This window comes from Pipistrellus kuhlii, unplaced genomic scaffold (genome assembly GCF_014108245.1).
Source record: "Pipistrellus kuhlii isolate mPipKuh1 unplaced genomic scaffold, mPipKuh1.p scaffold_m20_p_1, whole genome shotgun sequence".
Classification (NCBI taxonomy): domain Eukaryota; kingdom Metazoa; phylum Chordata; class Mammalia; order Chiroptera; family Vespertilionidae; genus Pipistrellus; species Pipistrellus kuhlii.
The window spans coordinates 109,330,711-109,358,265 of NW_023425404.1; the positions used below are offsets into that span (position 1 = coordinate 109,330,711).

General features: G+C 35.6%; 1 protein-coding gene across 1 annotated transcript in view; it reads left to right on the forward strand.

Annotated features, from left to right (window-relative positions):
* The window catches only part of MALRD1 (MAM and LDL receptor class A domain containing 1), a 578,615-nt gene that overhangs the window by 408,316 nt on the left and 142,744 nt on the right, over positions 1–27,555 (forward strand). The window contains exons 32-33 of the mRNA XM_036459535.2: positions 4,945–5,102; positions 26,812–27,013. Of these exons, the coding sequence (XP_036315428.1) occupies positions 4,945–5,102; positions 26,812–27,013 (360 nt within the window). The remainder of the gene's footprint in view (positions 1–4,944; positions 5,103–26,811; positions 27,014–27,555) is intronic.

A 27,555-nucleotide genomic window follows, 5' to 3' on the forward strand; every position in this document is an offset into this window, starting at 1 on the left:
CACTTTGATGCTGAATTTACACTATTGGGCACTAAGTAGACCCCAATTTTCTAAAATGTGTGCAATTCTTTAAATAGTTCTTAAAGTAAAAAATGGAATATTAATGAGAAACTTCTATTCAGTGCCTGATTTTAATTGATATGTGAAAAATAAGATCTATTCTTTAAGAATATTAACAACTTAGTCCTAGCCAGTGACTTATTTGGCTGGGTTCCCGCACCAAAGGTTGTAGTTCTATTCTGGTCAGGGAACATTTCCAAGTTGTGGTTTTATCCCCAATTGGTGCACCAATCCATGTTTTTCTCTCACATTGATGTTTCTCTCTATATATACCCCCTTCTTCAATCTCTAAAAAACAAACAAACAAAACAGAATAAATGGAAACATATCCTCAGGTGATAATTTAAAAAGAGAATATTAAAAACTTATAAAACCTGTATAAGCAAAACTAAAGTAGTATCTGAAAGTGTACAGAAAAACACAGAAGGCAGAGATGAAGGCCTGAGGGTAAGGGGGGTAGAGAGGGTCAATTGGGTACAAAAGGGACATCTGTAATACTTTCTTTTTTTAAAGATTTATCTTTATTGTAAAAAGTATTACAGATGTCTCCTTTTTTATTCCCATTGACCCCTCCACCCAGCCTTCCCAGGTTTTTATCACACTGTGTCCCCGGATCTGAATACTTTCAGCAATAAAGATAAATTTTTAAAAATACATTCAGACATATTTAATGAATACCCACATTCCAGACTACTGCATCTAGTAATACTTAATTAGCAATGCTAGATTTTAAAAAGTAATTTAAGTAATGAGATCTAATATATGAGAGTTAATTAACTTTTAAATGGACAGTAGAAAGCTTTAAAATAGTCCAAAGTCAAACCAACAACAACAAAATATTGCACATGAATGTTGTTGATCATTGCAAGGAGTCACACACAAATGAAGTGAACTGATTTAATGATTTACCACTGCATTCTAAATATGCTCTAGCAGTTTACATGTTTAAGATTTATTAACTGCTTTAATGGATTATGAACTTTGTGTGGGATGTTAGAGTGACCTTCTCCAAGGATTATGCCATATATATATATATATATATATATATATATATATATATATATGTAATTCTCAAAGAAGCAACTGAAAGTTTATCAATGTTTGAAAGTGGGTATGGTCTGAATTTGCAAGATAAAGAATGAGTCTATTTCTGAAAATGTAATCCAATGTAAGGTTTTATAAATTTGTTACACATTATATAATTCCTGGATAATTCACTTAATTCTATTAATAATTTCAAGAGGCAAAGCAACTTTTAAATCTTTATAGTTCTCAAGTAAAAAATGTGTTATTGCAACAAGTCTTTTCTCCTTACAAAGCCAAATTTACATATGCTAGAATTCCACAATTAAAAATCCCCAAAAACCAACTTTGCAATGGTCTCTTCTAAATTGCCAGGCATGGTTTTGCATTCTTAAATTTTAAAATGGATAAAATTTCACATTTTCATGCATTAACACATTACCCAGGGATTGACTTTCTGATTTTTGTGATCAGGTATAGTATTTTGTAAAACTAAAATTGAATATGCAAATTACAAAAGGTTAGATGTGTTTTGAAAACACACTTAAAGTGCACTAACTAATAATTGGAATTGCTAGCTTTGATGTTGAGCTCTACATAACACTGTTTGTCTTTTACTGAAGTAGATAAGCTTCAGTGAAATGATGTGTTATTATTAGACCCAGTGAATTATAAATATTTAATTAAATTTCATAATATACATAATATATTTCTAAAATGTAAATTTTAGATTGTACTAAATCCTTGTAATTATAGCATATATTTAATAAACTGTTCTTCAGAAGTTACTATAATAAAAGTAAATACTGGGGAAAATAAATATGAAACGGGAAATAAATATGAAATGAAAAATTTGGAATAGGAAGTGAAGATGTTCAATCCAATTTAAAGATTTGAGAAATTGGTCAGTGTTTAATAGTCTCATCCCCTAATATTGTGGCTTTTTGCATATGAAATAAATTTGACAACAAAGTGGACAATCTATAAGAAATGAATAAATTCTTAGAAACATACAGTCTTCCATGACTGAGTCAAGAAGAGACAACAAATCTGAATAGATGAATACCTACTAACTAAATAAAATCAGTAATAAAAAAATAACAATTAATTAATTTAAAAGCAACAAGAGTAACAACAAAACTGCCAACAAAAAAAAATCTTAATCCAGCCGAAGCCGGTTTGTCTCAGTGGTAGAGCGTCGGTCTGTGGACTGAAAGGTCCCAGGTTCGATTCCGGCAAGGGCATATACATTGGTTGATGGCACATCCCCAGTAGGGGGTGTGAAAGAGGCAGCTGGTCGATGTTTCTCTCTCATCGACATTTCTAGCTCTCTATCTCTCTCCCTTCCTCTCTGTAAAAAATCAATAAAATATATATATTTTTAAAAATCTTAATCCAATGGCTTCACGGGTGAATTTTATCAAACATTCAAAGGAAAATTAACTCCTATCATTCCAAAAAAATTAAAGAGGGGCTTCCAAACTCATTTTGCAAGGACAGCTTTACTGAATTAAAAACACAAAGACATTACAAAAAAAGAAAAAGAAAATTATAGGTCAATATTTCTGATGAACATAGATGTAAGAATATTCAACAAAGTATTAGCAAATCTAATTTAGCAATACATTAAAAAGATCAAGCACCATGATCAGGTGGGATTTAGTCCTAGGGTGCAAAATTGGTTCAATCCACAAATCAATTAATGTGATAAACCACATAAAACTGAGACTAAAAATCATATGATTGTCACAATAGATGCAGATAACACTTAAAATACAATATATATTTATAGTTAAAATACTCAACAAAGTAGGAATAAAAGAAACATACCCCAATATAATAAAGGACACATATGACAAACACATAGCTAGCATCATAGTCAAAAGGGAAAACTAAATGTTTCACTTAAAATCAGGAACAAGACAGTGTCCACTTTCACTGCTTTTATTCAGCATAATATTGTAAGTCCTAACCATAGTAATCAGGCAAGAAAAAAAAGGCTTGCTGAAACTCATTTGGCTCAGTGGATAGAGCTGTGGACTGAAGGGTCCCAGGTTCAATTTCAGTCAAGGGCATATACCTTGGTTGTGGGCACATCCCCAGTAGAAGGTGTGCAGGAGGCAGCTGATCAATGTTTCTCTCTCATTGATGATTCTAACTCTCTATGCCTCTCCCTTCCTCTCTATAAAAAAATCAATAAAAATGTTTTTTTAATTAAATTGGAATGGAAGAAAAAACTGTCATCATTTGCAGATGACATGATACTGTATGTAGATAATCCTAAAAAATCCACAAAAAAAGCTACTAGAACTAATAAGTGAATTCAATAAAAAGGACATAAAATTCATATTCTGAGTTTAGATGCATTTTTATACACCAATAACAAACTATCAGAAAGAGAAATTAAGAAAGCAATACCATTTACAATTGCATCAAAAAATACCTAGGAATAAATTTAACCAAGGAAGTAAAAGACCTGTATTCAGAAAATTGTAACACACTGAAGAAAGAAATTGAAGGTATAAATGAATGTAAACATATACTCTGCTCATGAATAGGAATAATTACAGCATCATTAAAATGTTTATAATACCAAAAGCAATCTACAGATTCAATATAGTTTTTATTAAAATACCAATGTCATTTTTTTTGCAAATAATTGTAATATTTATATGGAACTACAAAAGACCCCTAAAGTAGCTAAAGCAGTGTTTTAAAAGTTGGAGGTATCATGCTATCTAATATCAAACTATATTATAAGGTTATACTGTAGTAACAAAAACAGAATGGTACTGACATGAAAACAGACATTTAGATCAATGGAACAGAATAGAAAGCTCAGAAATTAATCCATGCCTTTATATTCAATTAATATTTGATAAAGGAGGCAAGAATATACAATGAGAAAAAGACGTCTCTCCTATAAATGGTGTGGGGAAAACTGAATGGATATACGCAAAAAACAACAACAAAACAAAACAAAAACAAAAAGCTAGATCACCTCCTCTATCATACACAAGAATAAACTCAAAATGGATTCAAGACTGAAATGTTAGACTGAAAACCATAATCACCTGAGATGAAAACATAGGCAGTAAAATCTCAGGTATTTCTCCAAACTATCACATGGTGGAAGATATTTGCCAATTACACAACTGATAAGGGATTAATATCCAAAATTTATGAAGAACTCATACAACTTAACATTAAAAATACAATCAATCTAATTTAAAAAAATGAGCAAAGGACCCGAAGAGGTATTTCTCTAGACAGTACCTACAGAATGCCAAAAGACATATGATGATGTATGCAGTGGAAATAAATCCAGCTGTGTTTAAAGAGAGAGATCTTTCACATATTCATGCCATAATGCAATTGAGGAGAAGTCATTTATTGCTCAGAAAAAAAATAATGTAGTGGCATTGAGAATTACACTTCATTTTGCTGGCATCACCATTCATTACTACTGTAGCTAGTGTGTGAATCAGAACATGAGATACATCAATCAGTCCCCAATACCTGCTCAACATGCAGCTCACAAAATATTTTATGTACTTGAAACTGATGGACAATTTAAGCAAATTGGGAAAAACACAAATATTTTATCACTTTATGCACGAGTCACATCCCTGGGTGAATTTTGAGAATCACATAATCATGACTCTTTTTTGTTGTTGTTGTTGTTCAAAAAAATAAATGTTATTGATATATAACTCACAAAAAGTAAATGAATTATGTTTACATGTGTGTGTGTGTGTGTGTTTGGAGAAAAATGAAATGTGTACATGTTATAACTACATTCTGCCTCCTGCTATAAAATATATAATTTAATTTTAAAAAGTTCTTCTTATCTGTTTCAAGGTAGTGGGCAACACTTTGTGTATGTCAACTCAACTGGTCCCAAAGAAGGATACACCGCAAGAATCACTACTTCTCAGTACTTCCCGGCAAGCCTTGGAATGTGTACTGTTCGGTTCTGGTTCTACATGACCAATCCCAGGAGTGTGGGAGTACTAAAGGTACAAAAGGAAGACAGAGATTGTGTGACACTAAAATCTTTGTAGGATGTCTTTTAACATGTTTTTTTCATAATATTATAAACTTTTTCTTTCTTATTATCTCTAATTTGGGCATATCAGTGTCATGGGGGCAGAGGTATTTCAACAGATGTGTTGCATTTGTAAGAACTCTCTGCAGTTATGACATGGGGAAGTTTGCTGGATAGATCACTCCTTATCAGGGGTCTGAGAACTTAACAATTGTTCGTGTGTTTTCTAAAGTAATTAAGACCAAAAGTCTAATTAATATTAACTGGAATTGTAATGAGGAAGAATCTCTTATATTTTAATATTAAAAAGAGTTTTTAAAGGAATAAAATGAATAATAACATGCATTGTTGGTATATATGTGGATAAATGTTCTTAATTGTTGTTATCAATATGAAAATATGAAGAATATTTTGGTAATTGAAAGCTTCATATTTTTTATAATAATTATCAAAACATTAGATGCCAGGTCTATGAAATTCATGCACAGGTGGGGGGGTGTCCCTCAGTCGAGCCTGAACACAGGGGGATCGGGCCTAAATGGTCAGTTGGACATCCCTCTCAATCCAGGTCTGCTGGCTCCCAACTGCTCACCTGCCTGCCTTCGTGATTGCCCCTAACTTCTTCTGCCTGCCAGCCTGATCATTCCCTAACCACTTCCCTGCCAGCCTGAGTGATGTCTAACTGCTCCCCTGCCAGCCTGTTTGCCCCTAACTTCCTTCCCCTGCAGGTCTGATCACCCCTAACTGCACTCCCCTACAGGCCTGGTCCCTCCTAACTGCCCTCCCCTGCTGGCCATCTTGTGGTGGCCATTTTGTGTTCTCATGGGGGCAGGATCTTTGACCACAGGGGGGCAGCTATCTTGTGTGTTGGAGTGATGATCAATTTGCATATATATATATATTATTAGATAGGATTAGATAGGATAAAGGCCTGGTGAATGGGTAGGGGCCAGCTGGTTTTCCCTGAAGTGTGTCCATATCAAGGTAGGGGTTCCCTTGGGGTGTTGGGCAGCCTGGGCAAGAGGCCTATGGTGGTTTGCAGGCCAACAACGCCCCCCCAGTGACCCAAGCAGAGATCCTGGAATCTGGGATTTATTTATCTTCTACAATTGAAACTTTGTAGCCTGGAGTGGAGGCCTGGGCTTGCTAGGGTGTACGGAAAGCTTGGCTTCCCCCATCACCAGGGGAAACTCTAGCCTCCTGCTCTCTCCAGCTCCATGGCTGCCACTATTTTTGTTGGGATTTATTCATCTTCTATAATTGGAACTTTGTAGCATTGAGTGGAAGCCTGGGCCAGCTAGGGTGTGCGGAAAGCTTGGCTTCCTCCATTGCCGGGGAAACCTAAGTTTCCTTCCTGCTCTCTCTGTGGCCACAGCCAACTTGGTGGGGTTAATTTGCATACTTTCTCCTGATTGGCTTGTGGGTGTAGCTTATGGGCATGGCTTATGGGTGTAGTGGAGTGCTGGTTAATTTGCATATTACTCTTTTATTAGATAGGGTAATATATTAAACTATGTTAGTGAATAATTAGTGATAAAGAGAAATGTTTATATCTCATTAATAACTAAAGCAGTTAATAAAGATGCATTCCAGAATGTCATTTAAAACATATATCTAATTTTGAGTTTATTGGTGTGTATTAATTGGTATATTAATCTATATAAATATCTACATTGTTAAAAGAAATACATGCAAACATACACAAACAATGGTTAATTATCTCTAGATGGTGGAGAAAAATGTTATTTTATTATTTTTACTCATTAATTTTATAATTTTCTCCATTAAATATATAATACCTTTCTAATTTAAAAAATTTATATCTAAAGGGTGTTTAAATTGAGAGGGCTGAGAGACACTGATCTAGGATGTGCCATAACAGATGACCACTTGAGTTCATAAAGAGCAAATGTAGTCTTGTAGCACATGGCAGAGTATAATTGTGCTAATCTGAAACTACTTACAGTGATTACATAAATCCTTTAGAAAAGGTGTGGCAAGGAAACTACCTAAGGTGAGGTTTCTAGTAGAGGATTTATGAGGCAATGAAAATAGTACAACATTCCTAATAGAGATTTCCAATTGTAGATTGTGGTTAGTGTGCTTTCTTGCCAGCACAAATTTAATGAAATTATATTAAGTACTGCATAATCTCTGCCCTTCTGTGCTCTGTTCTGTATCCCTGAGAACTACATTTCCCAAGCTTCTTTGCTCTCTGCTACCTGGATAAGTTTGACCAATGAAAGGCACTGGCCAAAGACAGAGGCAGGAAGAGGACACAAGTCTTCCCTTTCCCTCTATTTTGACTGACTTTCTAACTGCATCTCATCTGCAACTCTGTTTCATCCAAATAGGCACTGGTTCCTTAGTTCTAACTCCCACTAAGTAAGCCTGCCAAATCCTAGCTTCTTTCAGCAACTCAATTTTGGTGGCTACTTCCCTTTAATGCTCTAGTTTTAGGATGTGGAAACATCTTCCTGTGCATACTCATCTTTGGCTCATAAATTTCTTGGTGGTTTCTCATCTCTGCAATAAATTTTGTAACCAATTCCCCATATTAAATTTCCTCTATTTTTGAAATATGTTAGAGTAGTTTATATTTTATAGCTTGTCCCTGCCTGATATTAGTGCCCATCCCAAAGAAAATACAAATCTTTTGAAAATATTAATTTGTAAAATAATGAAAAATTTTGAGTCAGCACCAGTCTGTTTAAATTTGTCTGCTTATGTTAACTTATTAAAAACTATCCTCTTGTAGGGAAGACAGAAAACAAAATTAGAAACACCTAAATATGAAAACTTCAATTTGTGATACAATACCCTGAAGCAAATAAAACAGATTTTGGTGATGAATAATTACTTAGGGTCTGCTGAGAGTGTTATTTTATACTGAATGGTAAGGAATCCTCCCTAAGAAAAATAATGTTTGAATTCATATTTGAAAAACAAGACGGAGCCTAAACCGGTTTGGCTCAGTGGATAGAGCATTGCCTGTGGACTGAAAGGTCCCAAGTTAGATTCAGGTCAAGGGCATGTACCTTGGTTGCGTTCACATCTCCAGTAGGGGGTGTGCAAGAGGCAGCTGATTCTCTCTCCTTGATGTTTCTAACTCTTTATCCCTCTCTCTTCCTCTCTGTAAAAAAATCAATAAAATATATTAGAAAAAAAAAAGAAAGAAAGACAAGACAGAGCCAGCTTTGTTCTAGACAGAGGGAGTAAGTCAATAAAAAGGTGCAAAGGTGAAAGGAATGTGAGGGCCAGAACAGCTGGCACAAAATTATATATATATATATATATATCAATATATATCTATATCTATATCTATCTATATATCTATATCTATATCTATATATCTATATCTATATATCTATATCTATATCTATATCTATATCTATATCTATATCTATATCTATATCTATATCTATATCTATATCTATATCTATATCTATATATATATATATCAAACAGGCAGGGGCCAGCTCCTGTAAGGACTTACGACTGTGAGATTAGATTTTATTTAAGAACCATGCAACGTCATTGGGTAGTGTCTTGGACTGCTATAACAAATTACCATGGACCACTAGGTGGTTTACACAAGAGAAATTTACAGCTCACAGTACTGGGGGCTGAAAAATCAAAGGTCAAAATGCCAACTAGTTCAGTTTCTGTTGTGCATCCTCTTCCTGGTTTGCAGATAGATGCCTTCTCTATGTGCTCACTGGCAGAGAGATCATCTCTCCTGGGTCTCTTTTATAACCACACAAATCCCATTCAGAGGGCCTTCACCCTCATGAGCTAATTTCCTCTCAAAGGCCCCACCAAAAACTAAAGCATTGGGGATGAGGGCTTTGCCATATGAATTTGGTGAGACATACAAGCATCCAATCCATAGCAGAGAGTGTGAAACTGTGGAATAATATAATATAAGCTTATTTGATAATTTAAAAGACTGCCCCACTACTACAGGGAAAAGGAATGAGTGCTGGTAGCAGGAGGAGGACAGAAGTGGAAGTGAAGCAAGAAGACAAGTTAGATGATTTCTAGAAGTTTGGGCAGAGAAGTTAGGGCTTGATCTAAAGTGAAGTATTAGGATAAACTAAAAGCAATTTCTACATAATGAGCAAGACTTAGATTTTCACTGTTATATTAAGATTATTTTCTAAATTACTCATGCTTTAATGTTAATAGTATATTATGGAGGGCATCATATAAATCTAATAGTCAAAGAAGACTTGTACAGTTGAGGAGATCAAAGTGCAATTCAATTATGAGCTTTCTATAACTTTTTGGAATAAAAAGTCAAATAATTCAGATTTATCCCAGTCTGCAAAGTAGAGTGTTGCATAGAGAAGGCAACTGTTTTATAAGAATAATAATATTCTGAATAATATTCAGAATAATAAAATGTTCATACAGGCATCAATATCCTTTTATTCAAAAGCTCAGGAAATTATAGAACAATGCTAATACATTATTTTCTAGCTCAGTTTTTTTTTCAATTACCTACCTACATATAAAATTAAAAGCACTCCTTAAACGGTGCTAGTTACTTTTGATTCACATTGCCAAAATAACCTCAGTGAACCAATAAATTTCCCATGAGATTATTTAATCCCAGTATTTTAGCTTGTTTTGATATTTAATGCTAACTCATGTGAGTTACTTAATATCTATGAAAAGAGGTAAAGTTTGACACTGGACCAAAAGCATTCCTGTAAAAAAATGACTATAATCCTTTAATATCCAAACTCATTTTTTAAAGATGCACAAAGGAAGGCAGGTTACTTTAATAATTAATACTTCTACAACTATTTTGGGTAATTTGTAGAAATTTCTAATTGCTTGTGAAGCAAAAAAAAAACATAACCAAATACTTGAAACTGTGTTCAGTGATAAGAGATGAATTCATATATCCATATGGGTTTCTAGTAGCCTATTTTTCATATTTCAGAACAGTTAACCTGTTGTGTTGACATAGAGTTAGGGTTTTTTAGACCTAAATGATTTCTGCTAAAACCTATGGAATTAAGCATGTGATTGTTCCATTCAGGAAGTCATTATTGTTGTGGTCAGTGTTTCTGAGAATTCCTTTGTTTTGCTTGTGATGTTTAGGAAGATAGTAAGAGCAGAGAAAAATAAAAATAGCAGAGAGTAGTATAGGATGATTACTATATGCTATGCACTGTCTAAAGTGTTTAACATGTATTGACTGGTCTAATCCTCATTGAGGCAAGCACTAACATTGTCTGCTTTTTATTTATTTATTTATTTATTTATTTTTTAATCCTCACCCAAGGGTATTTTTCCCATTAATTTCTAGAGAGAGTAGAAGATAGGAAGAGGGAGAGACAGACAGACAGACACACACACACACACACACACACACACACACAGGACATCGACTGTAGAGAGACACATCATGTTGGCTCCTGAAAGCACCCCCACCCACCAGGGCTCAGGAATGTACAAAGGATGTTTGTGCCATTGGCTGCTGGAAGCAATGAGATTGTTCTCAGGAGTAGGCGTCCATTTTACAGGAACACCAGATGTCTCTCCCCCCCCCTCCCCCCCACATCCTGCTTGCTTTGGGCAATTTAGAAACTGACCTAGCCGCCCAGGTTTCCTTATTGAATTAAAGGCATGCTTAATAGACTAACAATGTACACCAACCAAATAAAATGACAGATAAAACTACATTCAACAGATAACATATAGACTTAATAAATTGTTGTTCTCTTCCTGAATCTCTTCCTATTCTGCTCTCCAAAGCATTGACTGGCCTTTAAAGTTATTTTAGCTAAAATCTGCTTGTCTCAAGGCATCCTATGGTAATTTTTAAACAAAGCATCAGAGCATTCCCTGGTGAGATGATTAACAGCTCACTCTCTCTAGCTGCCTTTGAACCTCTGGACACCAGAGGCAGAGGATCTGGCAAGGCCCTTTTTCTTATCCGGACTTTTTATCCCTCATACAAATTAGGCATAATAGTGATTGAACAAGACCCCACATAATTAAAGATGACAATGGCACTCTTTTTCCTTGAGCCTGATTTGAAAGAGTACCTTTCAACATTTTAATTTCTTTATCCTTGAACATGGAAGCTAAAAATTTACAAAAATATTTTTGCCTTTTGGTCAAATCCTTCTCCATTATGGCCTGGCTCAAAACAAAAGACTTTCTTGCCCACCTTAGGCTCTCGACCTCCAAGACTTGGCGCAAGTTTTACACGCAGTGAATCTCTCCACTGAATTTTCTGTGACCCACCTTTACCAGTGCTTAACTTCTTTTCTTCGCTCTGGCGAATCTTCTTCTCTAGATGTCCTTATCTTAGGTGACATTAATGCCAGGGTCTTACTCAGCATCTGCTAGAGTTCAAAGAATCCACATTCAGCCAATCGGTGGAGAACCCACAGGCTCAATCAGCATCAACTCCAAGTCCAAGGGATGGTCCTGGGTGAGCTTCTTTGGAATCCTGTCATGACTATGCCAAGTAATGTTAATGTAAAACAAACAAACAAAAAAACAAATGAACAAAAAAAAACCCACAAAAAAACAAAACCATTGAACCAGTAAACAATTTTTGTGAGTTTATTTGAGCCCAACTCTTGACATATGCTGGGAAGCAGAACCTCACTTGACCCAGAATCAAACCTATGACCTATGGACTAATTAATGCTCTAACCATTTACCCAAACAAGCCAGGGCTAATATTATCCACATTTTAATAAAGAAAATAATGTGACAGAGGAAGCTTCAGGAGCATGTCTGAAGTCCTAGAGCTAGGAGGTGGCAGGCTTTGGCATCCCCAGAGCCACTGGCTCCAGTCTGTGTTTACTGTCTTTCAGATCTATTGATAGATAGCAATTTTTATGGCACATTTTAGTTTTCTTTATTTTTATTCAAAATCATTCCTTATTTTCTACAAATATTATTGAAATCTAGTCCTTTAAACATTGGTGAGTGGGTGCTATATGTATTTGTTTTACCAATAATTGCATGGCAGTCCTTATTTAATTTTTTGAGGAAACTGCATACTGTTTTCCATAATGGCTGCACCAATCTGCATTCCATCAGCAGTGTACTAAGTGTTCGGCTGCTTTTAATGATTAACTGTTGAAAGAGTAGTTCAAGGATCACCAAGACTACATCTCTTTGTCAAACTGATTAAGACCTTCTCTGGTCAGTTTTGGACTTCTCAAGTTTCTCATCACATTTACAGATATCCTAGTAGAAGAGTCAGACAATTCAGAGGGTGGCTTTCTGCATGCTAATGACAAAGGAAATTCTCTTTATTCCCTGGATGCTCCCAGACCCCTGACCTTCAGAGTAAGAAGTCTGGAAAAGGAGGAAGAGTTTCATCCCATCAACCTTGTTTCTTAAAACACCAAGTGAGAGTGGGCCTGCTGGGGCATGAGATTACCTAGAAAGGACACTTGACACACCAATCAGCACCCAATGTTACCACCCACATAACTACGGTGATGAAGAATGATTGAGTAATGAAGCAATGAAATATGGAGCATGAACGTTTCCTAGTAGTAGAGGGAAAAAAATATTAATAGATTTATTTTCACTTAGTTGTGGCACCATTTACCATTTGGTACAGTGAAGAATAACTTACAAACTGATAACCTCTGTTAAAATGATGCCAAAAAGGCTCCTGTTATTACTGTGAGATATCACCACACAGATGAGGACTTGGCCCATTTTGTAATTATCATGAATGCAGCATAAATTCCTCCAGGCATATGTTGAATGAATAAGAAAACCAATTAAAAAAATGTTGTTTCAAAAGAGAAAAAATATTGAAAATGCTTTTTACATTTTTAAAAATATGTATTAAAAATTAAATAGGTACTCATTGTATTGCATGTCCTTAAGGCATTTTACACATCTGGTTATTTTGTTTTATTCCTTTTTTATATTATTAATGCTTAATTTTAAAATGTTATGATGTTAATATTATGAGATTTGTTGGGAGGCAGTATCAGTATTACATCTATAATTTTATTCTTTTTTAAAAGCACATTTTTACTGATGCTCCAGATTAACCACGTCTCTTTCATCCCAGTTTATGCTAAAGCTCATGGTGATAGTTTTCACCAGTGATGGCACACTGCTTATCAAGAGCAGCCTCTATATTTATAAAAGCCTAAGCCACCATTATGACCAGACAACTGAACAACCAGACAACCGGCAGGTAGCTATGATGTGGTCTGACCACCGGGGGGCAGACACTCAATGCAGGAGCTGCCTTCTGGAGGTCAGTGCACTCCCACAGCCAACCTCCGGGGCTAGCCAACCTTCCACAGGCTCTCCCTCCAGCCACCCGGCCCCAATTGGCCCTGATTAGCCCTGATCACTGGTCAGGCCTAGGGACCCCAACCATGAACGAATTCAGACACTGGGCCTCTAGCTTGAAAATAATAGTAGATTGTGTTTAAGAGAGGAAACAATAGTATTGCAATATCCCCAGATATAAATGGTAGATATATGTGTAGGAGTCATGGAGCATAACATATTCCTGCTATCTAAACAGTCTTTCAGAAGATCTAGATTGTACTCTAAATTGAGCATCTTATGTATTTTAAGCAGAAATATAGGAAGCAATATACTGGGACAGTAGTTTTCCACGTGTCACATACACTGCTGCATTGCAATCAGTTGTAAGATGTAACAAAGTAATATACAATAAAAACAGTTAAAATGAACCTAACTATTTATGTGATTTCCTCCCTTTTTGAGAATAGATTCAAGGAGTGTTTTTTTTTTCTTTTTTTAATATAATATCAGTGTTCCATATCTTAATCTGTTAGGTCCTATTAAATAAAAGAGAAAGGTAAGGTTGCATGTGCCATGTGCAGGCATTTTGCTGGGTGGAGTGCATGACAGACGAGCTTTGCCTTGGAGAGTGTGTCTAACACACAACCATCATCCATCACAACAGAAGAATCAAGGGCGTTTGTTACCAGATTAGCAAAGGTGGGTGTGTAGATCTTGCCAGCAAAGAGATACTTCAATAGTGTAGCTAAAACCAACTATGCTGAGATGTGCTGTGATCTCCCATTGCAGAAAATAGAAAAAAATGTGATGGTGAAACATACTACTATAAGTTACAATTAAATTATAAATGGAGCTGGGTGGGCAGGCACCATTTGAAATGTAAAAGCTGACACTCAAGAGAAGGAGCTAATCTAATCTGACCGTCAAAATAAACTTTTCCTTTAGAATATAATAAAATCCGAAAAAGAAAAGTAACCTCAACTTGAATAAATATGCTGCTAAACATTAAAATCATATCACAGTTTTAAGACACAGACATGGGAATTTGCAAAAGAAGGTATTTCTTACACTTGCCAACATTGTGTTGGTGTAAAGTCACCGTAAGAAAGATCCCAAAACCAGCTTTGCTTAAAAGTTTGGGTCTTGACAAAACCCAGTTTGGTTCAGGGGATAGAGTGTCAGTCTGCAGACTCAAGGGTCCCAGGTTCGATTCTGGTTAAGGGCATGTTCCTTGGTTGTGGGCACATCCCCAGTAAGGGGTGTGCAGGAGGCAGCTGATCAATTTTTCTCTCTCATCAATGTTTCTAGCTCTCTATGCCGCTTCCTTCCTCTCTGTAAAAAATCAATAAGATATATATATTTTTAAAAGTCTAGGTCTTTTATTTTATATAAAATTTTTAAAATGTCATATTTGATTAAAGTAATTTTCCTTTACATTCTTATTTCATGAAATCTATTAATCTATTTTCCTTAGAGATCCTGGATTTAATGCTTTGTTTAGGAAGCACTTTCCTGCCATAAAAATAATCTTACTTATTCTAGATTTATACAGTTTTGATTTCTACACTTAATCCACTTATACTTCATTTTGTGTATGTATGGTGAGAAGTTAGAAGCTCCTAATTTTTGCTGTTTGTAAGCCAGTTCCTCCACCTCCACCACCACCACTGATTCGTACTATGTTCTCTCCTGTTGATTTGACATGCTTCCGTTATTATACGTGAAATTTATATATGCATTTGTAAATTTTCTACAGATGCATCAAAGAAAGGTTGTTTCTTAATTTTATTTCAAAAATAGATAGAGGGATAGAAAGACAATAGAAACACAGAGATACATACTAATCCTCTACATGCTTACTGGTATCTACTAAGTTTGTCAATTTGGGAAAAATGTATTTTAAATTCCTCCAATTTGATTATAGAATTCTCAGTTTGTCTTTTTGTTTATATCCATCTCAGCCCTTTATAGCTCAGAGCTATATTGTTGATTGTGTAAGAATTCAACAGTTATATCTGCTTGGGGAATTAGAACTTTTATCAAGTTTAAACATCCCTCTTTATACTTTCACTGAAATATTTTGCCTGTTAATAACTTGGATGTTCTTACCATTTAAAAAATAATTTCTGCCGAAACCAGTTTGGCTCAGTGGATAGAGCGTCGGCCTGTGGACTGAAGGGTCCTGGGTTTGAATCTGGTCAAGGGCATGTACGTTGGTTGCAGGCACATCTCCAGTAGGGGGTGTGCAAGAGGCAACTGATCGATGATTCTTTCTCACTGATGTTTTTAACTCTCTATCCCTCTCTCTTCCTCTCTGTAAAAAAATCAATAAAATATATTAAAATAATAATAATAATAATAATAATAATAATTTCTATAAAATTTTACCCATCTTTTTATTTTTATTATTCCATGATAGTTGGCTTTCATTATGTCAGTTATAAAGACAAGGCTGGGGTTATATTTTTTTCCTGTTATCTGAGCTTCTGTTCTTTTACAGAATCAACTCAGTGTTATGGTTATTGTTTTATTAAAATGGAGACTTATTTTTCTATGTTTTCTGTGTCTCTCTCCTTGTTTCATTATTTTTCCCTTTATATGTCTTTTCCATTTTTATGTCTTTTGTTCTTGCTTATTCCCAGTATTTAAACATTTTAATTGCTGTGTCTCTTTTTCTGAAGTGGATGCTTATTTGCTTTAAAATATTTATCCACTATTATTGTAAATGAATTACATACTTCCAACCTACCCACTCCTCAAATAAATGAAGATCTTTGGCAAGATTTTATTGACTTGGCTTATCCTCCCAGCTCTATGATTTACTAAAATTGGCTAGAACAGAAGATTTGAGGTGTAATTCATCCCCTCTCTTGGCAATCACATCTTTGAAATGCCTCACTAATATATAATAATCAAGTAAAACTTTTATAGTTATCTTTGCTCACTTGCCCTTATCAATTTCTGTGCAATCACTATATTGAATTTTTTGTTTACTGTGTATATTAGCCTGCTAAGCTGACATAACAAAATGCCACAGATTGGGTAGCTTAAACAACAGAAGTTTATTTACTCAAGTTTCTAGATTCTACTGATCTAAGAGCAGCTTGTCAACATGTTGGATTTCTCCTGCGTTTTCTCTCATTGGCTTACAGATAGTAGCCTTCTCTTCCCTCACGTGAATTTTCCTCTATGTGTAATCATCTCTGGTCTATATCTCTTCTGGTGTCCAAATTTCCTTTTGTTTTTGAGAACATCAGAAAAAATGTCTTAGGGTCCACCCCAAGGGCCTCATTTTAATTTAATCACCTTTTGTCTCTAAATACAGCCACATTTTAGAGTACTAGGGTTCAGGGTTCAACATATGAACTCTGGGGCAGACCCTTCAGCCCCAAATAACATGTCTTCTTTACACAAATTTCAAAAATATTGTATACTTGGATGGTAAGCTTTGTGAGTTCCTGATTAATTGAAAAACTGTTATGTACCCATATTGGAAAGATAGTTTGATGGGGTATGAACTTCTAGGTCCAAAATTATGTTTCCTTAAGTTATTGAAGGTGCTGTTGCATTGTATTCTAAAATCCATGATCTGTCTGCCTTACAGAAGACAGATGTCAGTCTGATTATTTCTCCTCCAGGATTTTTACAAATCTTTTCTCTCAGAAAATGTGTAAAATATATATATATATATTTTATTATTCCTGGAGTTCATCATCCTGGAAGTTTGATGGGCCCTCATCCTGTTTTATCACCAGGTGGTTTTATTCTGTAATTGATTTAATTATCTCCTTATGGGAAAATCTATTAGATAGATGTGTAAACTTCTGGCTCTGTCCTTGCTACTCTCTAACATATCCTCAAAGGTTTTATGTTTCAGTCTTCTGGCACTGTAGTCTGATTACTTGGTTCAATTTTCCAGTTTACTTTTTGGAATTTAATTTGTATTGATTCTGCTATTCAGTTAATCTCTGGGGTTTTATACTTGCAATCATATTCTTAATTTCCAAGAACTCTGAATGTTTCTTTTTCTTAAGTTCTATCCTATTGTATTCTATTGATATATAGGATATCCAAATCTCTCAAGGGAATTACATACATTATTTATTGCCCACTTAATCTATCAGCAATCTACTTCGAGGTATTTTGTTCAATGTAATGTCTCTTAGAATTATCCTCACTTGTTTGGTTACTTACTATTAGTTTTATATTTCTACACGTGGATAAGTCTACATTGAATAGTCCTATATAATAAAGAGCGAATATGCTAATTACACCAAACAGCAGAACGACCGTCCAAATGACCTTCTGGAGGAAGCCAAGGCTCTGAGGGCCATGCCCCTTGCACAAATTTTGTGCATCAGGCCTCTAGTTGTGTGTGTGTGTGTGTGTGTGTGTGTGTGTGTGTATTTCATTGCCTCCAACCAAGTAAGAAGTTTCATTTCCCTCATTTCCCTAAAAGTGTATACTTATTTTGAATCATGATCTCTGGTTCTCTTTTGCTCTGTTGTAAAGGAGGAGCAGAATTTCTAGTGGGCTTGAAATTCTGATGTAATGGTAGCTTGTTTGTTTGTTGAGGAAGGTATGAAGACTACATGGCAGTCACAAGAGACACCTCCTCATTGCTCTGGTCCCAGTGCCCACTCATGGAAACTCCTGTGTCAGATCTCCCACAGGAACAGTACTACAATAGAATTTACTCCCGCTGTGTGTTCAGGCACGGATGCTAGATCAGCAACTCCTTACACAGAGAGTGACCTGACTTTTTATAAAGATGCATTACTAGCCAGCTTCGTCTTTATGCTCCCAGAATTCTGCTGGGAACAGTCATTTCTAGGTTGGTCTTTTCTTCATTTGTAGGTTTTCGCAACATTCACAGTTTTACTTACATATTTTCACCAGTTTCTATTCAGTTTAAAACTTTCAGAAAGTTCTTCTTTTTTTTTTATGTTGGCAGTATGCTCTTGATTTTCCAGTGTGTCAGATTTATTTCTGTATTTTTCCTGTCTTTGCAGTCAAATATTCTTGAGGAGTTTAGGTAAGCATGTGTTTTCATTTTGCCATCAGAATCACAAATCATTTTTTAAAAATATTTACAATTTTGCAGAACATGCTAAAACTAAATTAACACCCTGTTTCATTTTTTTTTTTCTATTTGCTGTTTTGCCGGCTAATTTTTCTTCTTTTGGAGGGAAGGTATTTTGAAGGCATTTGAAGGTGGTCTGTACAGCAATATTATTAGCTGGGAGGGGGAAAAAACACTTGTAAATATCAGGTTAATATTGAATGCTACACAGGTCATTCTGCTAGTATATGAGTCACTTTGCTGATGCTTTATTTCTGATTACTTCCAAATAGTCTGGTTCTTTCAAAGAATGTGAGGTTAATGTTGTAGAGCTAAATACAGATCTGCCATTTCCATTCCCATGTGCATAGAAGCCGTAGTTTTCTCAGCTCTACCTCCTCTGATTCAGCCACTGCTGTTTACTGCAACCCAACTGCTGTTCAGGAGGGGCAATCAACTGGAATACCGGGAAACCTTTGTCCCAGACTAGCTTTCTGAGTTAAAAAAATTTCCAAGGCTCTTGGTATCATCCCCTTATTAAGAGGACTCTAACAATGCTTTTGAAACACACACACACACACACACACACACACACACACACACACACAAACACACACAGTTAGTATTGGCAGAACCAGGATTAGAATCTGGGTTCTAGCCCCAGTTTAAGTTCATCCTTCTTATTGCCAAGTAGGTTAAACACTGAAGGAAAGCTGTATGCTTTCAAAATATGATAGAAATGCCTTATTATACCACATTTACTACTAATCACCAACCAATTTTAGTCTTTTATAGTTTCAACATGGATTTCATGTGAATGAACTCATTGAATTTGTTTTGGGACATTAGAGAACAAACTGGTATTTTTTATCTTCTGTCTCAAATAAGAAAGAAAAAAGAGTGATCTATTTATTCAACCTTTAAAGATAGAGCTTAAATGTAAATTGATCTTCATATTCTGATTGTTCTAAGCATATATACATACATATATATGTAAAATTATATGTTTGTATTTAATTATAACACAGTGACCTCTAATAGTAAACAAAGAAATGAAGTTGAGATGATGTTTTAGTGTGAATAAGTAATTTATTATAAACATAGGGATTAGAGCATTACTATGTCTTAAAAAAATTAGAAAGTGTGATGGAAAGAAGGAAGGAAGGGAAGAGTGAGTAAATGTGTTTAGAAAAACCAAGTGACCATTTGAATAATTGTTTTAACTGACATTAAAATGGAGGAGACATTTGTGATTTTCCAACTAATTAGGTAATTGAGTGAATCAAAGCAAATAAGGAAAATTCTGAATGACTTTGAGTTTTGTAAGTACATACATTTCTTTTTCAAATAAAATAATAAATTTGCTGAGATAGAAATTTCATAATGAGAAATATGAGCTTCTACTTCTGCTCTCATTATTGACTAATGAGTCAATTATTCCCTCTAGTTCTCTAAAAGTTTTTTACCAGTTAATCTTCAAGATCCTTTGAAAACACTGAACTTCTTAAAATTTTACCTTTTTCACGCTTTCATTATTTATCAAATGTTTACTGAGCATCTATTATGTACCCAGTCATATTCTAAGCATTAAGGATACATAATTAAATGAAACAAACACACTCTCTTCCCTCATAAAATTTACATTATAATGGAGGAAAACAGCAAACAGGAAATGTGATAAATAAGATGGGTAGTTGTTTTAAAGTCATGTAACATGGAAACAAGACAAAATAAACAAATAGTAATGCACAGCAAAGGAAACAATCAACAAAATGAAAAGACAAACCACTGAATGGGGGAATATATTCACTAATGATACATCTGATAAGAGCTTAATACCAAAAATGTATAAAGAATTTATATAACTCAACATAAAAAAATACATACAACAACAGACAACCTAATTAAAAAATGAGCAGAGGACTTGAATAGACACTTCTCTAAAGAGGACATAGAGATGGCCAATAGACATATGAAAAGATGTTCAATATCATTAATCATCAGAAAATGCAAATTAAAACCACAGTGAAATATCACCTCATGTCTATCAGAATGGCTATCATCAATAAATCAAAAAACACATGTTGGTGAAGCTGTGGAGAAAAGGGAATCCTCATACATTGCTGGTGGCAATACTGATTGATGCAGTCACTATGGAAAACATATAGAGTTTCCTTAAAAAAATAAAAATGGAGCTTCCTTATGACCCAGCAATTTCACTTTTATTAATATTCTATTAATCTATTCAAAGAAACCCAAACATGAATTCAAAAGAACATATGTGCCCTAGTGTTTATTGCAGTGTTATTTACAATAGTCAAGATTTGGAAGCAGCCTAAGTGCCCATCAGTAAATGAGTGGATAAAAAAGCTGTGGTACATTTACACAATAGACTGCTATTCAACCTAAAAAAAGAAAGAAATTTTACCTTTTGTGACAACATGGGTATATCTGGATCATATTATTCTAAGTGAAGTAAGCCAGTCAGAGAAAGACAAATATCTTCATATGATTTCATTTAAATGTTGAATCAAATTAACAAAATAAACAAACAAAATAGAAACAGACTCATAGATACAGAAAGCAGATAAATGGCTGTCAGAGGGGAGGTATGTTGGCAAGCTGGGTGAAAAATGTGATGGGATTAAGGAAAAAAAAATAAAAGCAAAAAAAACTCATAGACGCAATCAGCAGCATGGTGACTGCCAGAGGGAAAGTGGGGTGTGGGGAGGTAAGGGATGTATAAATGATGGCAGAAGGAGTCTTGACTTTGGGTAGTGAAAACACAATACAACATACAGATGCTGTCTTATAGAATTGTACATTTGAAACTATATAATTTTATTAACCAATATCACCCCAATAAATTCAGTAAAATTATTCTTCAAAACTATATAATACAGTAAATCAGAATAATAGGTTTGTGGAGCTGGGTATGGGCTCATTTTCAAAGCCACAGTCAGAGGGGGCCACGGTAAAAATGTAAACTTTGAGCAAACACTTGAAGGAGGTGAGGGAGTAAGCCATGCAACCATGAGCTGCAGGTGGAAGAACATTGCAGATAGCGACAAGAAATAGCGCAAAGCTTCAAGTCTAGTGTCCCTGGTGTTTAGGAGGAGTAGCAAGAGGGCCTTGTGGATTGATACAAGGAGGGAGAGAGGTACAAAACAGAGGAAAGGGGCAGGGGAGAGAAATCTTAAAGAAAGCTTTGTGGCATTGTAAGGATCTTCTCATTAACTTTTCTCAGGGGCCTGGTTCTAGAAAAATTGTTATTAGGAATTGAGTTCTTTAGTACTTCCTTTGATACATAATGTACCTGGTATTTGATCATCCTTGCCTTTGATCAGGCAAAGTGGCAAGGTCTCAGGAGAGGGAGCTTGGGAAAGCAGTTGACATTAGTAAAATTAGAGATGAAGTACCACCAGACTTTTAAAAATATCTGAAATTAAAAAGTGTGATGGAAAGAGGGAAGGGAGGGAAAAGTGAGTAAATGTATTTAGAGAACCAAGTGACCATTTGAATAATTGTTTTAACTGACGTTAAAATGGATGAGACATTTGTGATTTTCCCACTAATTAGGCAATTGAGTGAATCAAAGCAAATAAGGAAAATTCCATACCAGCTCTGTACTTGTATATTTTTGCTTCCTTTTTAATTAATAGGCTTTCTCATTAGCTGCTACAGATTGACAGGAAAAACTCAGCAGCATTCAATTTCCATATACTCCCTTGAATCTCCTACCCCAAGTTTCCATTATTATAATATCATGCATTATTGTGGTACATTTGTTGCAATTGATGAGCCATTGTTAATGCTTTATTATTCATTAAAATCTATGGTTTACCTTTGGGTTCACCCTTTCTGTTGTACATCCCATGGGTTTTCACAAAGGTATGACACTTCCAGATTATTATATAGAATAGCATTGCTGCCCTAAAATATCCACCTGTGCTCCACCTATTCATTCCTCCCTACCACCTCCATATCCCTTGCAATCACTAATCTTTCTTGCTGAATTTATAGTTTTATCTTTCCCAGAAATTCATATAGCTACAATCATATTTGGAATTGAATAAGTTCTACCATATTGGTGTGGCAGGCAGGGGAGTGGTGGCGGTGGGGGGGGGGGGGGTTCCTGAAAGCAGGGCCCTGTTGAGATGTGCCCCACCCCTGTGCCTGTTGCTGGACCAGATTCCCCTCAGTGCTGCAGCTAGCCCCACACCATCCAGGGAGCCTCCAAGAGCCTTGAACCTTTGTTTCCCCAACTCTAGGCCAACCATCCCCCAACCCACCTGCCAAAGTCCTGTGAAGGACAGGAGAAAGTGAGGACAGGGCACCCTATATCACTGAGGCCTCAGCCATCCTTCTTTATCCCCCTGGTTCCCAGGACAGAGCTGGATCTGAAGCCCAGACACAGCTGCTAAGGCAAGGCCTGGGCCTGGGCTTCTTACCCAGTATTGGGGTAAGAAAACCTGAGCTATAATTAATGAATTGCCAGAGGCCCACTCTGGACAAGTTAGAAAGTTAAACATTTGGAAACAATACCATATTTTTGTGAGTTTGACCTCTAACAACAGCCTTATAAGGTTCCCACATTGAAAAACAGAGAAAAGTCACTACAACCATTTGGTAGGAAAATGGGAAAATAAAGCATTTTGAAATATACCCAGCATTCTAATCTTCTTGGCCAGATCTGCCCTCAAGTCAAACTATTTAAAGAGAGCTTGATTTATTGGAGTTTACCAGAGTTTACCAGAAAGAAAAAATACCCATCCCAGCCTCTGATAGCTTTCCAGGTGGGGGAAGGGGAATAAGCACTTTCAGACTTTTCCGGCCTTCCTGTCTTACCTAAGAAAACAGTAAGGAAGAGAGGAACCTCAACAACAGCTACTAATCGCATTATTTAAATTCTTACCTGGATAATTTAGACACATGGGTATTATTGAAATAACTAGTCTCTGATATCCATAATTTTGTGAATTTAATAATTATCACTAATATTGTCTATTATCTGTTCATATTTGTTATTGAATATTTTAATCCAAAGGAATGTTTATTCAAGTGTTAAGGAGTTGCTTCTTCAAAAAGAGTTTCATTGCAATTAAGTTAGTTAATGAAGTTGACCAGAACTCATTTGGACTGTAATAGGGTGAAATAATGAGACAAGATAGGTTGGCATCTATTGGAGACATAATGATAAAGCTCATGATGGTGTGTATGTTGGCAGGGTGGGAAGGGGAGGTTGGAAGCAATCAGGGGGTGAGATTTTGAGAAGTAGAGTAAAAGGACAATGAAAGAAAAAGGAGTTTGGCAAAATTATCCAGGGTTGATTGAAGATTTAAAAGACTGAAGGTAGAGAATACAATGAAGTGTAAATAAAATAGATACATTAATAACTAAAATACATAATATGCTATTATAGAATTTTGGGGTGAAAAACAAAGTTTTGTGTTATATTTCATGTAATTGGTTTTTGCACTAATTTTCCCAGGTAGAGTTATAAAATAAAGCTATTTCGTTGTAAATCTTTGTGAAATAACCCAGAATTTATGTTTAAAATTATGTCAAAACCTAAAAACTCAATCCTATCTAATAAAAGAGCAATATGCAAATTAACAATCATTCCACTATACCCACAAGCCACGTCCATCAGCCAATCAGGAGTGATTATGCAAATTAACCCAACCCAAATTGCTTTGGTCACAGAGAGAGCAGCAGGATTGGGTTTCCCTGGCAATGGAGGAAGCCAAGCTTTCCACACATCCTGGCTGCCCCAGACCTTCACTCAAGGCTACAAAGTTTAAATTATAGAAGATAAATAAATCTCGGATACTAGGGCCTCTGCTTGGGTCACCAGGGGGCATGGCTAGCCTGCAAACCACAACAGGACCCTCACCCAGGCTGCCCATGCCCCAAGGGAACCCCCACCCTGATCTGGGATACCCTTCAGGTCAAACCAGCCGCGTGCATCAGGCCTCTAGCCTATCTAATAAAAGAGTAATATGCAGATTGACCATCACTCCAACACATAAGATGGTTTCCCCTTAGTGGTCAAAGATGGCTGCCCCCATGTGGACAAAAGATGGCTGCCACAAGATGGTCATCAGGGGAGGGAAGTTGGGAGGGACCAGGCCTGCAAGGGAGGGCAGTTGGGGGTGACCAGGCCTAAGGGGAGGGCAGCTAGGGGCAAATAGGCTGGCAGAGGAGTGGTTAGGGTATGATCAGGCTGGCAGGCAGAGTGGTGGGGGCAATCAGGCAGGCAGGCAGGCGAGTCGTTGGGACCAGCAGTCCTGGATTGTGAGAGGGATGTCCGACTGCCCATTTAGTCCCATCCTGCTGAAATCAGGCCTAAATGGGCAGTCAGACATTCCCTCAAAGGGTCCCAGATCGGAGAGGGTGCAGGCTGGGCTGAGGGACACACCTACCCATGAACGAATTTCATAATTTCGTTCACCAGGCCTCTAGTTTAGTATAATTTTGTAGAGCTGTCTGGTTATCAAGTTGAACTGAAAGCTTCATATATTTTTAGAGTTCTTTTTGTTTGTTTGTTTATTTGTTTTGTTTTTTGTTTGTTTTTTTACTTTTAAGTTTTAAAAAAGGGATGTGGGGGAAACTTGCATAAATGTGACAACTATGTATCCACCAAATCCTGGAGCTGAAGACTCTTTGGGATGAATGTTTTCTTTTGTGTGAGACTGGAAACATTTAACTGACTCAAATTCCTTTCATGTTGAGACTTAGCATGTTTCATTTATTGAAACATCAATATAAAAAGTGATTTTTGCTGAAGAAATATCTGCTTTTTCAAAATGTTAAATTAGTACTTTTCAGGTTTCATGCTGTGCAAGCTTTTTATTTTTCTTCAGTTTAACCCCCTTCCCTAGATTTATTTTTATTGTTTTGTTTAATGTCCATTAACAGTCAAGTTTTTGGTTTGACTTCAAATTTTTTATAGTTGTGAACATTGACAACATGCTTAATTTCCAGGTCTGGAATATTTTACAATTCTTAGTAGTATATCTAGATATCAATATAATATCTTATACAGTAGGATGAATGGTCTTATCATCTTCTTGTGCTAGTATATGTTCTGGATAGATTTTTATAGGATAAATTTTGACACTAAGAAAAAAGTGAAAAAGTAAGATTACTTAATAAAGGGGAATGTCATTGTACAAACAAGACTATTGCAATGCAAGAAAATTATAATCTATGTGTTTTCTCTGGGTCTTGATTTTCTATAAAAGCAAGAATAGTATAAGTGATTGCTCAAGTACATTACTAATAATCTAGGGAACTGATAACTATTAAATTCAGTAAAAAATAAAATATAGAAAAATAACTTTGGAGCTTTACATTTTTTTATTGTTTAAGCACAGAATTTTTGGTAAAGAGAGCTATAAATGACAGGTTTTTTATTTAAAATTATTAAAACTTGGCACAAGAATTGGTTTAAAAACTAACTGTATTTCTATTTCATTTCTTCTTTGTTGAATCCTGAACTTTATTAGCCCGTGAACTTTAGAACATCCTGAATATTGATGTTAGTTAATTCAGAAAGATTTTCTGTCAAAATATTAAATATTTTCTGACATTAGTTTCTGAAATTACTTTAAAACTCTCGTAGTCACTTACTGTGAGGGTTTCCTTTTTTTCCAGTGTACAACCTTGGTTAGACATGGATTTCTCCTTAGCAATGAGACATTCTAGTTGTAAGCACCTCCAGCTTTTTAGATGCTTAAAAATGTTATAGTTTTTACCTATACACAGAAATTAACATGACAAAACCAAAGATTTAATTAACAAAAGACAATATAACATACTGTGCTCACCTTATAACCATAGTATGTACATATAGAAAATATTATAATCAAGGTAGTGAGCTTTCACATGGCCACGTTCTCTCATTAAGAAGTTGGATGCCCAATGAAGAGCAGAATAAGGATTCAAGTGGGGGCAGTCCACTTCAAAGTTTGCCCTTTGAAGCACCAGGCCATTGTTGAGGAAATGGGTTTATCACATGGCCCATTAAAATCCTATTTTAACCTGTAGCACCTGACAGGGTACATTACACAGAAATAAAACTAGCGCCTACATTAAAAAAAAACAAAAACCCTAAAAACATCAAGTCAGTTTAGAGTACTCTCCAGGCTTCCTTCTTTCTGAAACACCATGGAAACAAGCCAAAACAAGTCAAAAGTGTTTTCTGTTCACATTGAGAAGATTATCCTGCCTTGGATATGTGTGTGTGTGTGTGTGTGTGTGTGTGTGTGTGTGTATTTCTAATATCCAAACCATAAAGAGTTGCTTTTTCTCTGTTTTCCCTTACCCATAGGTGTATATCATTGAGGAATCTGGACTAAATATCCTGGTGTGGTCAGTGGTTGGCAATAAAAGAACCGGTTGGGTATACGGATATGTACATCTCTCCAGTCACAGTCCATTTAAGGTGGCATTTGAAGCTGATTTGAGTGGCGATGAACACATCTTTATTGCCCTTGATGACATCTCCTTTACCCCAGAATGTGTATTTGGAGGTAAGTGATTCCTTCAGAAAATGGGATATGCACGCATTGTTTTTAATATCTAAAAACAGAAGAATAGGGAATTCTGAGGAATAGCATTTTTTTCCATATTCCATCCTAGTTATATATTGAAGAAAGAATAGTCTATATTGTAGGAGGCAAAGATTTTTCTGCCCATGACACTTCACTATGGAATTTTCATGTCATCTGGACAACAAAATAACTTTGACTAAAGTTCTTTTAAAAGCATGGCAGAAATTTGGTTTCATTAATATAGCTTTATTATCTACTTTCTCATGTAGGTTTGCAGTAACTGCATAAGGTAAAGATCTCTCTGGTCACCTATCATATCTCAGACTGTCTTTTCCATTCATATCAACTTTTGCCTTTCCATAGGCTTTTTCCATTCTTCTGTTTCTTCTCTACAATCTAGAATTCTTAATCTCCTTAACTGAAATCTGACCTTCTCCTATTTCCTTAAGTGGCAATTTATTCTCTTTTAAATTTAGTCTTCAAAATTTTAATGCTTGACAATAGGGTCATTATCTTTTTCC